This window comes from Saccopteryx leptura, chromosome 1 (assembly GCF_036850995.1).
Source record: "Saccopteryx leptura isolate mSacLep1 chromosome 1, mSacLep1_pri_phased_curated, whole genome shotgun sequence".
Lineage (NCBI taxonomy): Eukaryota > Metazoa > Chordata > Mammalia > Chiroptera > Emballonuridae > Saccopteryx > Saccopteryx leptura.
The window spans coordinates 300544094-300559931 of record NC_089503.1 but is presented as its reverse complement, the minus strand read 5'-3'; the positions used below and the strand labels follow the sequence as shown (position 1 = coordinate 300559931).

At 37.2% G+C, this 15838-nt stretch overlaps 1 protein-coding gene across 1 annotated transcript in view; it reads left to right on the top strand.

Moving 5' to 3' along the window:
• The window catches only part of CFAP54 (cilia and flagella associated protein 54), a 322454-nt gene that overhangs the window by 246850 nt on the left and 59766 nt on the right, over nucleotides 1-15838 (top strand). The window contains exons 61-62 of the mRNA XM_066357258.1: nucleotides 3743-3884; nucleotides 14995-15168. Of these exons, the coding sequence (XP_066213355.1) occupies nucleotides 3743-3884; nucleotides 14995-15168 (316 nt within the window). The remainder of the gene's footprint in view (nucleotides 1-3742; nucleotides 3885-14994; nucleotides 15169-15838) is intronic.

Here is a 15838-nt window from a genome sequence, read left to right as displayed (position 1 = left end):
AATACCCCAATAACATTTTTGAACATTGCTTTGAACATTTGAATTCTACCAAATGTTCAAAGAAGAACTAATTTCTATCCTTCTCAAGCTATTTCAAAAAATTCAAGAGGAAGGAAGACTTCCAAATTCCTTTTATGAGGCGAGCATAATTCTGATTCCAAAACCAGGCAAAGACAACACAAAATAAAAAAATTCTAGGCCAATATCCCTGATGAATCTAGATGCTAAAATTCTCAACAAAATATTAGCCAACTGGATCCAGCAATATATGAAAAAAAATCATACACCATGATCAAGCACACATTCATGATCAAAACTCTCAGCAAAGTGGGAATACAGAGAACATACCTCAACATCATAAAGGCCATCTATGACAAACCCACAGCCAACATCATACTTAATGGGCAAAAATTAAAAGCAATCCCCTTAAGATCAGGAACAAGGCAGGGGTGCCTGCCCCTTTCACCACACTTATTCAACATAGTTCTGGAAGTCCTAGCCACCGCAATCAGACAAGAAAAAGAAATAAAAGGTATCCAAATTGGAAAAGAAGAAGTAAAACTATCATTATTTGCAGATGATATGATATTGTATATAGAAAACCCTAAAGTCTCAGTCAAAAATGTACTGGACTTGATAAGTGAATTCAGCAAGGTGGCAGGATATAAAATCAATACTCAGAAATCAGAGGCATTTTTATACACCAACAATGAACTGTCTTAAAGAGAAATGAAGGAAACAATCCCCTTCACTATTGCAACCAAAAAAATAAAGTACCTAGAAGTAAATTTAACCAAGGAGATTAAAGACTTGTACTTGGAAAATTATAAAACATTGATAAATAAATCAAGGAAGATACAAACAAGTGGAAGCATATACTGTGCTCATGGTTAGGAAGTATAAACATCATTAAAATGTCTATATTATCCAAAGCAATTTATAAACTCAATGCAATACCAATTAAAATACTAATGACCTACTTCAAAGATATAGAACACATATTCCAAAAATTTATATGGAACCAAAAAAGAACATGAATATCCACAGCAATCTTGAAAAGGAAGAATAAAGTGGGAGGTATCACACTTCCTGATATCAAGTTATACTACAAGGCCATTGTACTCAAAACAGCTTGGTACTGGCATAAGAACAGGCATATTGATCAATGGAACAGAACAGAGAACCCAGAAATAAACCCACACTTTTATGGCCAATTGATATTTGACAAAGGAGGTAAGAGCATACAATGGAGTAAAGACAGTCTCTTTAACAAATGGTGTTGGGAAAATTGGACATCTACCTGCAAAAAAATGAAACTAGACCACCAACTTACACTATTCACAAAAATAAACTCAAAATGGATAAAAGACGTAAATGTAAGCCATGAAACCATAAGCATCTTTGAAGAAAACATAGGCAGTAAGCTCTCCAACATCTCTTGCAGCAATATATTTGCTGATTTATCTCCACGGGCAAGTGATATAAAAGACAGGATAAACAAATGGGACTATATCAAACTAAAAAGCTTTTGCACAGCTAAAGACAATAAGAACAGAATAAAAAGATAAACTACACAATGGGAGAACATATTTGACAATACGTCTGATAAAGGGTTAATAACCAAAATTTATAAAGAACTTGTAAAACTCAATGCCAGGAAGATAAACAATCCAATCAAAAATGGGCAAAAGAAATGAATAGACACTTCTCCAAAGAGGACATACAGATGGCCAATAGGCATATGAAAAAATGTTCAACATCACTAATCATTAGAGAAATGCAAATGAAAACCACAATGAGATATCACCTCACACCTGTCAGAATGGCGCTAATCAACAAAACAACACAGACTAAGTGCTGGCGAGGATGTAGACAAAAGGGAACCCTCCTGCGCTGCTGGTGGGAATGCAGACTGGTGCAGCCACTGTGGAAAACAGTATGGAGATTCCTCAAAAAATTAAAAATAGAACTGCCTTTTTACCCAGGTATCCCACTTTTAGGAATATACCCCAAGAACACTATAGTACTGTTTCAAAAGGACAAATGCACCCCCATGTTTATGGCAGCATTGTTCACAATAGCAAAGATCTGGAAACAGCCCAAGTGTCTATCAGTGGACAAGTGGATTAAAAAGCAATGGTATATAAATACAATGGAATACTATGGGGCCATGAAAAAGAAGGAAATCTTACCTTGTTGCGACAACATAGATGAACCTGGAAACTATTATGTTAAGTGATATAAGCCAGGTAGAAAAAGAAAAATATCATATGACCTCACTCATTTGAGGAATCCAATGAACAATGTGAACTGAGGAATGAATTGAGACAGAGGAGAGATCAAAGGGACCAGAGGAAAAGAGGACAGAGGGAAAGGGGATGATTGTGAAGGTAAGGGGGAGGGGCACATAGGGAGGGGGGCAAGGGAGATGTTGAGGGGAATAAGGAGGAGGGGGTAGCATTCGGGGCAACACTAGAATCTATGTAAACACAATGAACTAAAATCAACAAAAAAATGTTAAAAAAAGAAAAAAAGACTAAGACACCCTGGACTGTTGCATGATATGGGGTGGTGCACTCTTATGAGGAATCCTATTATGCCTCCGATAATTGACTTTGTATCAGAGACTTCCTTATTTGTGTATTGGCTTAAAGGTTTGGATTTCTACGCCATAAAAGAGGCAGAGAAAGGCCATGTGGAGGAGAGGAGAAGCAGCCAAAATGGCGGAGTGCTGAAGGAGAAGCCAGTTTGTACAGAGTTTGTGCAGAGAGAAGGAGATGGGGAACAGAAATGAATAAGGCTAGTGAAGTAGAAACCTTTGATTCTAGGAAACTTGGATAAGCCAGTGGCTTTGGGAGCCCTGAATGGAAAGGGAAGTGTTTTCCCACTGTGTGTATTTCTTACCCGCTGGGCGCAAGCTAGGATTAAAGCTAATGGTCCACCAATTTTTGGCTCCGTTGTTTCATTACAGTCTGTCTGAATCAAATATAAAAAAATAGCTCTTTATGGCCCTGGCCAGTGGGCTCAGTGGTACAGCATTGACTTGGAGTGTGGATGCCCTGGGTTCTATTTGCTGTCAGGGCACACAGGAGAAGTGCCCATCTGCTTCTCTGCCCCTACCCCTCTAGCTTCTCTCTGTTTCTTCCCTTCCTGCAACCATGGCTCGATTGGAGTGAGTTGACCCTGGGCGCTGAGGATGGCTTCATGGCCTCCGCCTCAGGCTCTAAGAAAAGCTCCATTGCTGAGTCAATGCGGCAACTCCCTAGATGGGCAGAGCATTGTCCCCTAGTGGGCTTACTAGGTGGATCCTGCTTAAGGCACATGCAGGAGTTTGTGCCTCCCCTCTTCTCACTGAATAATAATAAAAAATTCTCTTTCTATACATAGTGTTCATTTAATCTCTATTAGACAGACCTAGCTTTGTTTGTTTCAACTTTTCTTTAAAATATTGGCAGATACACATGCATGTTAGACATTTTGGCAAATAGCTGTCATAGCTAGTTGAGTTAGCCTATTTAAAGTGACTTATACATTAATTAAATTGTCAACAGTTATCATTTCTTTGACTATGATATGTTATACATGTTGGAGATAACATTATTTTTGAAGTTGTCTTTATTTTTTCTTTCAATGTGTATTGAATGCTATTTTATGAATTTTCTTTTTCACATTATCTACTTAATGGGTAATCTATAAATAATGGAGCTTATATTTATGAATTCTAACTATGTATTCATTTAAGGTCAGTAAATCTGTGCTGGCAATTAACCTACTTATTGGAAAGAAGAATGCTAGAACTGATAAAGTTAGTCAAGCGGCGTTACCTAACATCCCAGAATTTGCCACCGTGGATCTTTTGTCTTCATATACAGATTATTTGCTTGGTATGTTTGAATGTCTAGTCATTTTATAAAAAACAAACAAACACCTGATATATGTCATGTGTAATGGAGTTTCAAAGGTTTAATTATAGTGATTTGTTGGGTTTGAACTTAAAAGAGGATAATGGTGTGGGGAGCTGCTGGGAGAAGATAGGATCTTAGGGTCTAGCTGTGAAAACAAAGAATTTCAACATTTGAATGGTAGGAGTTACAAACTTTCAGACCACAGCATAAAAGAAGCTGTTAGAATAGGAAGCCTCTGGCCTGACCAGGCGATGGCGCAGTGGATAGAGTGTTGGCCTGGGATGCGGAGGACCCAGGTTTGAGACCCCGAGGTCGCCAGCTTGAGCGCAGGCTCATCTGGCTTGAGCAAAAAGCTCACCAGCTTGGACCCAAGGTTGCTGGCTTGAGCAAGGGGTACTCGGTCTGCTGAAGGCCTGCAGTCAATGCACATATGAGAAAGCAATCAATGAACAACTAAGGTGTCGCAATGAAAAACTGATGATTGATACTTCTCATCTCTCTCCATTTCTGTCTGTCTGTTCCTATCTAACCCTCTCTCTGACTCTCTCTCTGTCCGTGTAAAAAAAAAAAAAAAAAAAAAAAGAATAGGAAGCCTCTGCTCTAGATGCAATCTCTGGAAATAACAGCCTCTGTCAGAATTTAGACCAGCAAAACAGATGCTTTGAATCCTGTCTCCTGCACGACTTAGCATGTTTCCAACTTAAAGTGCTGCACCACTGCACTGAATTTGTGATATCAAAATCCTATCCAAGGCCCTAGCTGCAAGGAAATATGTATAACTTACTCTTCAATATAAAAAAGCACATTTGGATATTAGGATTGATGTTGATTAAGCCAGTCTGGTACATAGAATAATACATATATTTTTTCCCTCAAAAATACAAATAATAGTGTAACTGTACACAGAACTATGCATCTTGCTCTTTTATTTCTTTAATTTAATGTAAATATATTTATTGGTGATTGTTTCAAATCATACAAGCTTGTTTTGTATTGTTGCATATTATTTTTTATAGAGATGCACCATAATTAATTATTCTTCCTTTTATAGATTTTTAGGGTTTTTACTCTTTTAATACAACTCTGCTGTAGATAATCATATGTATATATAATTTTGTATATAGGCTAGTATATTTACTGGGTCAGTTCCCATAAGGGAAATTTCTGATCGTAGACTCATTTGTAATTTTCGTAAATTATGCCATATGCCTTCCATAAAGTAATATCAGCTTGTACTTCTGCCAACAATTAATAAAATGTCTATTTTTCCTGCAGTCAGGCTGACAACAGGTACATTTTTTAAACATTTGTTAATATGGCAGGGTGGGAAAGATTTCATTTTAATTTGCACATCTCTCACTAGGACTAAGGTTTTGCATCTTTTGTGTGAACTTTATGCTCATAATCTGCTTATTTTTTCCTGAGTTTCTTTTTTGCCTTTAAGTGTTTGTGTAAACTTTTTATTATGGTCATTAACCCTTTAACTATGATATTAATTGCAAATATGTTTTTCTAAATTATCAATGGTTATTTCATCTTTTAAAAATTGAATTTATTGAGGTGAAACTGGTTTATAGTGCCCAATTCTACAACACATCTCTGTACACCATATTGTGTGTTGATCCTCCCAAGTGAAGTTTTTGTCCATCACCATTCATCCCTGCTGTACACTTCTCCACCTCCCCACCCTTCTGGCAAGCATCATGTTGTTGTATGGTCCACGAGTTGTTGTTTTTTTGTTTGTTTGTTTGTTTTGTCTTTTTTGCTTAATCCCTCCAACCCCCTTACTTATTTCCCCCGCCCCCAATTGCTGTCTGCCTGCTCTGTATGTATGTATCTGTTTCTATTTTGCTTGTTAGATCATTTTACTCATTAGTTTCTACATATGAATGAAATTGTATGATACCGTTCTGTCTCTGACTGGCTTCACTTATCATAAGGCTTCCCAAGTGCATCCATGTTGTCACAGAAGGTAACATTTTCTTCTTTGTTATGGGTATGTATATAGTATTCCATTGTGTAAATGTACTACTGCTTTTTTATTGCCTCAGGTACTATTATTGGCACTTGGGCTGCTTCTAAATCTTGGCTATTATATATAACACTGAAACGAACATAAGGTTGCATACATTCTTTTGAATTAGTGTTTTCGGTCTCTTTGGATATAGTCCCAGAAGTAGAATTGCTGGGTCATAAGGCAGTTCCATTTTTGATTTTTTGAGGTAACTCCATACTATCAATACTTTCCAAAGTGGCTGTACCAATCTGCATTCCACCAACAGTTCACAAGGGTTCCCCTTTTCTACACACCCTCACCACACACTTGTTGCTTGTTGAATTATTAATAGCCATTCTGACAGGCATGAGGTGATATCTTATTGTGGTTTTAATTTACATCTCTCTGATGATTAATGACATTGAACATCTTTTCATATGTCTATTGGCCACCTCTCTCTCCTCTTTAGAAAAGTGTCTACTCAAGTCTTTTGTCTGTTTTTAAATTGAATTGTTAGTTGTTTTTCAGTGTTAAGTGTTATAAGTTCTTTATAAAATTTGGATTTTAATTTCTTATCAGGTGAATTGGCATATATATCCCCCTATTCAGTAGACTGTATTCATTTTGTTGGTTGTTTCCTTTGCTGTGCAAACACATTTTAGTTTGATGTAGTACCATTTGCTTATTTTTTCTTTGCTCCCCTTGCCCATGGAGTTATAAAAGAAAGAATATTGCTACAAGAAATACTTGAGATTAAGTTTTTAATTCATTTTGAGTTTATTCTTGTGTATGATGTAAGAAGGTGGTGTAGTTTTATTATTTTTTGTACGTATGTGTCCAATTTTTCCAACACCATTTATTGAATAGACTATCTTAATCTCATTGTATGTTTTTGCTTCTGTTGTCAAATATTAATTGACCTAATTATAGGTGTGGGTTTATATCTGAACTCTCTATTCTGTTCCGTTGATCTATATATCTGTTTTTATATCAGTACCATGCTGTTTTGATTACTATGGCCTTGTAGTATAATTTGATAACAGGTAGTGTGATTCCCTCAACTTTGTTCTTCTTTCTTAAGATTGCTGTGGCTATTTGGGGTCTTTTGTGGTTCCATATAAACTTTTAGAATATTTGTTCTAGTTCTGTGAAATACACCATTGGTATCTGATAGGAATTGCATTGAATCTATAGATTGCTTTGGGAAATATGAACATGTTAATGATGTTAATTCTTCCTGCTTTTACTTATTTGTATCCTTTTCAATTTCTTTCTTCAGTGTCTTACAATTTTTTGAGTACATGTCTTTTACATCCTTGGTTAAATTATTCCTAGATATTTTTTTGATGTGCTTGTAAATGGGATTGTTTTCTTCGTGTAACTTCCTGATGGTTCATTATTGGTGTATAGAAATGCAACTGATTTCTGAATATTTATTTTGTATCCTGCTACTTTACAAAGATCATTTATCAGTTCTAATAGTTTTTGTGGTAGCATCTTTAGGGTTCTCTATATGCACTGTCATGTCATCTGCAAATAATGACAGTTCCACTTCTTTCTTTCTAATTTGAAAGCCTTTTATTTCTTTTCCTGTCTGATTGCTGTGGCTTGGACTTCCAATACTATATTGAATAAGAGGGGAGAAAGCTGACTTCTCTGTCTTCCCAAACTTAAGGGAACTGCTTATAGTTGAGTATGATGTTGGCTGTGGGTTTGTCATATATGACCTCTATTATGTTGCATATGTTCCTTTTATTCTTACTTTGTTAAGAGCTTTTATCATAAATGGGTGCTGGATTTTAATAAATGCCTTTTCAGCATCATCATGTGATTTTTACCCTTTATTTTGTTTATGTGATGTGTCATGCTTATTGATGTGTGGATGGTGTACCAAACTTGTATCCCTGAAATAACTCTCACTTGATCATGGTGTGTGATTTTTTTTTTAAGTGAGAGGAGGGGAGATAGAGATAGATACAGACTCCCACATGGGCCCCAACTGGGATCCACTTGGCAACCTCCGTCTGGGACCAATGTTCAATCAACTCAGCTATCCTCAGCACCTGGGGCCAATGCTTGAATCAGTTGAACTACTGGCTGTGAGAGCAGAAGAGAGAGAGAGAGAAGGGGGAGAGAGAGGGGAAGAGAAGCAGATGGTCACTTCTCAGGTGTCCTTTGACCAGAGATCAAACCTGGGATGTCTGCATGCTGGACTGACGGTCTATCCACAGAGCCAACTACCAGAGCTGTATGATCTTTTTAATGAATTGCTGGATCTGGTTTGCTAATATTTTGTTGAAGATTTTAGCATCTATGTTCATCAGGGATATTGGCCTATAATTTTCTTTCTTTGTGATGTCTTTATTTGGTTTTGGAATTAGGATTATGTAGGCCTTGTAAAATGAGCTTGGCAGCCTTTCTTCATCTTGTACATTTTGGAATAGTTTGAGAAGAATAGGTATTAATTCTTCTTTGAAAGTTTGGTAAAATTCACTGGTGAAGCCATCTGGTCCAGGACTTTTGTTGGGAGTTTCTTGATTACTGCTTCAATTTCACTAGCTGTAATCTGTCTATTCAGATTCCCTGAATTTTTCTGATTTGGTGTTGGAAGATTTTATATTTCTAGGAATTTATGTATTATGTCCAGATTGTCAAGTTGTTGGCATATAGTTGTTCATAATATTCTCACAATTGTTTGTATTTCTTTGATGTCAATTGTTACTTCTGTTCTCTCATTTCTGATTTTACTTATTTGGGTTTTTTCTCTTTTTTTCTTGATGAGGCAGCTAACGTTTGTCAATATTACTTATCTTTTCAAAGAACCAGTGTTTGGTTTCATTAATCTTTTGAATTTTTTCACACTCTATTTCATTTATTTCTACTCTAATCTTTATTATTTCCTTCTACTAATTTTTGGCTTGTTTTCAGTTCCTTTTCAAGTTCCCTTATATGTAAATTTAGATTTTTTTTTTAAATTTTTATTTATTTATTTATTTTTTACAGAGACAGAGAGTGAGTCTGTCTAGATAGACAGAGAGTGAGTCTATCCCTCTCTAGAGGGATAGACAGGGACAGACAGACAGGAACGGAAAGAGATGAGAAGCATCAATCATTAGTTTTTCGTTGCGCGTTGCAACACCTTAGTTGTTCATTGATTGCTTTCTCATATGTGCCTTGACTGTGGGCCTTCAGCAGACCGAGTAACCCCTTGCTGGAGCCAGCGACCTTGGGTTCAAGCTGGTGGGCTTTTCCTCAAACCAGATGAGCCCACACTCAAGCTGGTGACCTCGGGGTCTCGAACCTGGGTCCTCTGCATCCCAGTCCAATGCTCTATCCACTGCACCACCACCTGGTCAGGCTAAATTTAGATTATTTATTTAAGATTTTTTTGTTTGTTTCTTGAGGTATGCCTATAATGTTATAATTTTTCCTATTATGACTGCTTTTGCTGTGTCCTACAGATTTTTGGGTTGTTGTGTTCTCATTTTCATTTGTTTCTAGGTCTCTTGATTTCTTCCTTGATCTCATTTTTAGTAACATGTTATTTAGCATCATGTTTTTGTGTGTATTTTGGTTTTTTTCTTATTATTGATTTCTAGTTTTGTACCATTATGGTCATAGAAGATACTTGATATGATTTCAGTCTTCTTAAATTTATTGAGACTTGCTTTGTGGCCTAACATGTGATCTATCCTAAAGAGTGTCCCATGTGCACTTGAAAAGAATGTATATTTTGCTGCTTTGGGGTGAAATGAACTGGAGGTATCAATTAAATTCAGCTAATGTAGTGTGTTGTTTAAGGCCACAGTTTCCTTGTTGATTTTTTTATCTTGAAAGGCTATCCATTGATGTAAATGAGCTGCTAAAATTCCCTACTATGGCTGTATTGCTGTTGATCTCTCCCTTTATATCCATCAAGATTTGCATTACATATTTAGGTGCTCCTATGTTGAGTGCATAAATGCTCATAACGGGTCTATCCCCTTGTTAGATCATTCACTTTATCATTATATAGTGTCCTTCTTTGTCTCTTACTATAATCTTTGTCTTAAAGTCTATTTTTTTAGATTAAGTATTACTACCCCAGCTTATGTTTTTATTTCATTTGCATGAAATATCTTCTTCCATCCCTTTATTTTTAGCCTGTGTATATCTTTGATTCTGAAGTGAACCTCTTAAAGACAGCATATATATATGGGTTTGGCTTTCTTATCCATTCAGCTACTCTATGTCTTTTGATTGGAACATTTAAACCATTTATACTTAAAATTATTTTTGATAGGTATGCATTTATTGCCATTTTATTTTTTTAACTATTTTCCTCAGGTTTTTTCCTTTTTCTTTTTTTGTTTAAAGCAGGTTCTTTAGCATTTCTTATAATACTGGTTTGGTGGTAACAGACCTCTTTAGCTTTTTCTTGTCTGGGAAGCTCTTTATTTCTCCTTTCATTTTAAATGATATTTTTACTGGGTAAAGTAGTCTTGGTTTTAGATCCTTGGTTTTCATTACCTTGAATATTTCATGCCAGTCTCTTCTTTCCTGAAAGGTTCTGGTTGACAGTCTGTGGGAGCTTTCTTGTAGGTAATGAACTGCTTTTCTGTTGCTGCTTTTAAAATTTTCTCTTTGTCTTTAACCTTTACCATTTTAATTATGATGTTGGCCTCTTTGGGTCCGTTTTATTTGGGACTCTGTACACTTCCTGGACTTGTGTGTCTTTTTCCTTTACCAGTTAGGGAAATTTTTGGTCAGTATTTTTTTCGAATAGGTTTCTGATCTCTTGTTCTCTCTCTTCTCATTCTGGTACCTCTATGATACAGATGTTGTTACACTTCATATTGTTCCAAAGGTCCCTTATGCTATCCTCATTCTTTTTAATTTTCTCTCTCTCTTTATTTTCTGCTGCTTTTATTGGCTGTTTCTTTTTTTCTATCTTGCCCTCCAAATTGCTGATATGAACCTCTGCTTCATCCAGCCTACTGTTTGTTCCTTCCAGTGTATTCTTGATGTTGAATATTATATTCTTCACTTAAAACTGGTTCCTTTTTATGGTTTCTATGTCCTTTTTTTATGCTTGCTATCTCTGTTGAAATTCTCACTTTGTTTCTTGAGCATCTGTGTAACCATTTCTTTGAACTCTATATCTGATAAATTGCTTACCTCCATTTCATTAAGCCCTTTTTCTGGAGATTTATCTTGTTCTGTCATTTGTAGCCTGTTTCTTTTTCTCCTCATTTTGGCTGCCTCTTTGTTTTTGTTTCTGTATTTTAGATAGATCTGCTAGACTCCCAGTTTGAATGTGGTGACCCTATGGAGTAGGTGTTCTGTTGGGTCTAGTGGTGCTGTCTCTTTCTTCACCTGAGCTGGGTGTTCCAGGAATGTCTCTTGTGTAAGTTATATGGCCCTCCTGTTGTAATTGAGTCTTTTTTTTTTTGTAAGAGAGCAAGAGAGGGTGACAGACAAGGACAGACAGACAGAAGGGGAGAGAGATGAGAAGCATCAACTCATAGTTGCGCCATCTTAGTTGGTCATTGATTGCTTTCTCGTATGTGTCCTGACAGTGGGGGGGGGGGGTGTTCCAGCTGAGCCAGTGACTTTGGGCTCAAGCCAGTGACCCTGGGCTTCAAGCCAGTGAACTTTGGCCTTAAGCCAGTTACTATGGGGTCATGTCTATGATCCCACCCACAAGCTGGTGAGCCTACACTAAAGCTAGTGAGCCTGCACTCAAACCAGATGAGCCTGCACTCAATCAGGCGACTTTGGGGTTTTGAACCTGAGTCCTCAACATCCCAGACTGATGCGCTATCCACTGTATCACCACCTGGACAGGCTGTAATTAAGTCTTGATTGCTATTGGCCCATTTGTGTGTGGAATCAACCCTCAGGTTGGCTGACTGTTAGGCTCTACCTCTACCAAAGCATGGGAGCTGCTGTGTAGGTGCTGATGACAGGAAGCAGAATTTGCCTAAGCTGGGTGTGGTGCCTGATGAGATTTTCCTTTGTATAAGCTGCTTGTGAAGCTAATTGAATCCTGCTCTGATGCTGTCTGAAGCTGGCCACTGGGTGTGTTGGTTCTAGTCTTCTTGGGAGAAAATATGGTGCAGGCCAATGTAAGATGCTGCCTTTGACTGGTCCTTAGCAACCTGTTTGGAGCTATAAGCAATCCACAGTTTTTGGCTGCCTCTGCTGGGCTTAGGTGCAGGTGGGAAGGACAAGCTGCATACCAAGACCAGCTTTTACCAGGGTGCAGGTCAGCAAAAGTCCCAGGTGCTCCGAGATCCACCTCTGTTTACCTCTGCCTGCTGGCTACCTGTTAGGCTTTGTCATTGAGAGAGTCTCCGGTGGAGATGGGAGGATGGGACTAGTGGATCTCCCCTGAGGGGGAGGTGACAATCAGGCCTCAGGGAAGGCGGTGGATGTAACCCTTACACTAGAGTCACAGATTTCAGTCTGTCCTAGATTTTGCCTGACTCAGAAGGGCAAAACCACTAGTAGTTGGATGGGTGGGGCCTGGGAGCCTGGAGGTGGGCTTTTTTTTTTTTTTTTTTTCCTTCATTTTTCCGAAGCTGGAAACGGGGAGGCAGTCAGACAGACTCCCGCATGCGCCCGACTGGGATCCACCCAGCATGCCCACCAAGGGGCGGTGTTCTGCCCCTCTGGGGCGTCGCTCTGTTGCATCCAGAGCCATTCTAGCACCTGAGGCGGAGGCCACAGAGCCATCCCCAGCGCCCAGGCCATCTTTGCTCCAATGGAGCCTTGGCTGCAGGAAGGGAAGAGAGAGACAGAGAGGAAGGAGAGGGGGAGGGGTGGAGAAGCAGATGGGCGCTTCTCCTGTGTGCCCTGGCCAGGAATCGAACCCGGGACTCCTGCATGCCAGGCCAACGCTCTACCGCTGAGCCAACCGGCCAGGGCCGGAGGGTGGGCTTTTAGGCAGTAGCTTAGAGGATGATTCTATTGAATGTCCTGTGAGGGGGAAGCACTAGTTAGATTCATGGGAAACTGAGGGGGGGGGATCCTAACCTTTTTTTTTTTTAAGTGATGATTCAGTTCCATGAAGATACTTTTTATTCCTATACAGTATACATTATTAATCTTTTCTTTGATAACTTCTGGATCATAGTTGGAAAGGCATTCAGAAATTCATGGACAAAAGAAGCAAATTAGAATATTACATGATTTTGATGAATTGGAATAAATAAAAGCAATCAATGTGATCTTTTTGCTAAGAACTGTATCCTTTGTAGATCACAAAGATGTGATAATTACCTTTACTAAAGGAAATATAGTCACATTTCAGTGAACAGTACTTCTATAGTCATAATAACTTCAGCAATATTTATTCGTTTTTAATAAATTACAAGTAGGGTCTACTATGGATGCAGAACAGAGAGTAAATGTTACTGACTTTGAAAATAGGAAACCTGGCAAGTGAAAGGGGGTGAAAGGTTGCAGGTACCATTAGATCATAAATTAAGATATCAAGAGATATTGACCACATTTTATAGAACTAGAAAGAAAGCTTTTGGGTCATTATTGATGGACATATAAAAGTAATAGGGACCTAAACATGTTAATATAAATATAAAACCTTCAAAGTGGAGTGTTTACGTGAGCCAATAATATACCTCATTGTCACAAAAGAGAGTCAATAGATAGGTTTTCTAAAACTGATGATCTAGAGAAGTACTATAAGGGAATTATTTTAAGAGCTAGAACTAACCACTGAAAGAAATAAAGTAGACTTGGTTAAAAATGCTTGCCTCTGGGGATAGGAATTTTTATTTTTGATCATATAAATTATAACTTTGATTAAAGTGATGAGAATGTTAAAAGATCTATCATGTCAAATTGGATTATTTCTACAAGTTCAAATATAGCTCAACATTAGTAAATCTATTAAGCTAAATTACTACATTAACAGATGAAAAGAGAAAAACAATCAACTCAAAAAGTACAGAGAAATGCGGTAAAATGTAACAACCATAAAAGTTAAAATAGGAAATAAAAACTACTAAGTTTATCAGACTCAAGATTCAAACACTATTCTTTTTTAAAGCAGGATTATGATTGCTCTCACCACTTCTATTGAAAATTGTTCTGGAAGTCCTAACCTGCACAATATTAAGCAAAACAAATAAGAAATAAGGGGCACAAGTAATAGCTGTTTTTAATGCTAGATTACTCACATGGATGATTCCTAAGAAAATATAGACAGTAAAAATGTTTAGTAAGATTACTGAATGTAAAATTTTATTTCTATCCACCTTTAACAGATAATGTATTTTAAAAGCTATCATTTATAATACTACAAAAATGTAAAAGGTGTATCTAGAGCAGCGGTTCTCAACCTGTGGGTCGCGATCCCGGCGGGGGTCGAACGACCAAAACACAGGGGTCACCTAAAGCCATCGGAAAATACATATGGCTTTAGGCGACCCCTATGTTTTGGTCGTTCGACCCCCGCCGAGGTCGCGACCCACAGGTTGAGAACCACTGATCTAGAGCTTAATCTAACAAAAGTTATAAAACAAACATGAAAGAAAATATATCATCTTTATAGGTAAGAAAACTCAATTGTATTGGAAGATGCCAAGTCTTCTCAAGTAGTGCAAGGTTTCTTCATATTATTATCAGTACTTATCACTTTCAGATTTTAGTGCCTGTCAATTCCTGAGGGAAGTGAAATGGTATTCGATTATAGTTCGCATTTCTCTGATTTTCAGTAATGCTAAAAATTTGTACCATTTAGGTTTGCTTTTTTTGTGGGTTTCCTGTTGAAATTCTTTGTCCACTTTTCTTTTGGACTGTTTGACTTTTTCTTATTGATTGGTGTTAGGTGTTATATATATTAGAGAAAAACAATTCATATGGGTTGTAAATATATTTTCTAAGTCTACAGTTTGTGTTTTAACTTTGTGTTTATTGTCTTTTTGTGCTACAAAAATTTTTTAATGGAATATAGTTCAATGTGTCAGTCTTTCTTTTATGAGTTGGGCTGTTTTCATATTGTTATTTTTCAAGAAAAGCATTATGTGTGTGTGTGTGTGTGTGTGTGTGTGTGTGCGCGCGTGCGTAATTTTTTTTTTTTACTTTCAGATAACTACCAAGTTATCTTCCAGACTAGCTATACATTTTTTTACCAAAGTGATGAAATAGATGACAACACAGATGCTAGAAGTAGGACTCCAACTAAAGTTGATATTACATGGATTCCTCTCCTGCGCTACTACATTCACCTGCAAAGGATTAATAACATGAGCAAGCTGCTAGGTAGGTTTTTGATATGTTGAGAAAGAACATATTGCCTTCCAATTTCTGGTAGGTCATGTTTCTTATTTAGAATTTCAAAATACTTTTGATACCTTTCTGAGTGAATTCTCATCAGAAGATTAAAATTTCAGAAGTTCTTAACCTGAGACACAAGACTTTTTAACACAATATTATTTCAATGTAATTGTTTTCCTTTGACACTCTACATGTGTTATTTTCTGTACTAAAAATATTATTGGATGTCAAATTGACCCATGGCTTTAAATAATTAAGAACTAGAGTGACCATAACGTGATAAGCTTATAAAATGAGCAGATGAAATTTTGGCTTTAAGGAGTCAGAGTGTTGTAGTAATCGGTATGTAAAAGAGAAGAAATGCATGACTTGAGATAAAGTATTTAACTCCATGAAGTTGTTTTGTTTTGTTAAATTTTTTTTTAAAAAAATCATTGATGTCTCTAAATAATATCCAGAAAAAAATTGGTATCATCTTCTTCACATCAGTCCCTTTTGTGGTTTCATGACAATGTATAATATTGTGTTAAATCTGTCCATAAATTGGTGATTCAGTGTTGCTCATCAGTGCAACACTTGGAAAAGACTGGCCCACACTAAAGCCCAGGGACAGAGAAGCTGGCAGGGCTAGCAGGCTGAGTCACGGGGTGGCTAA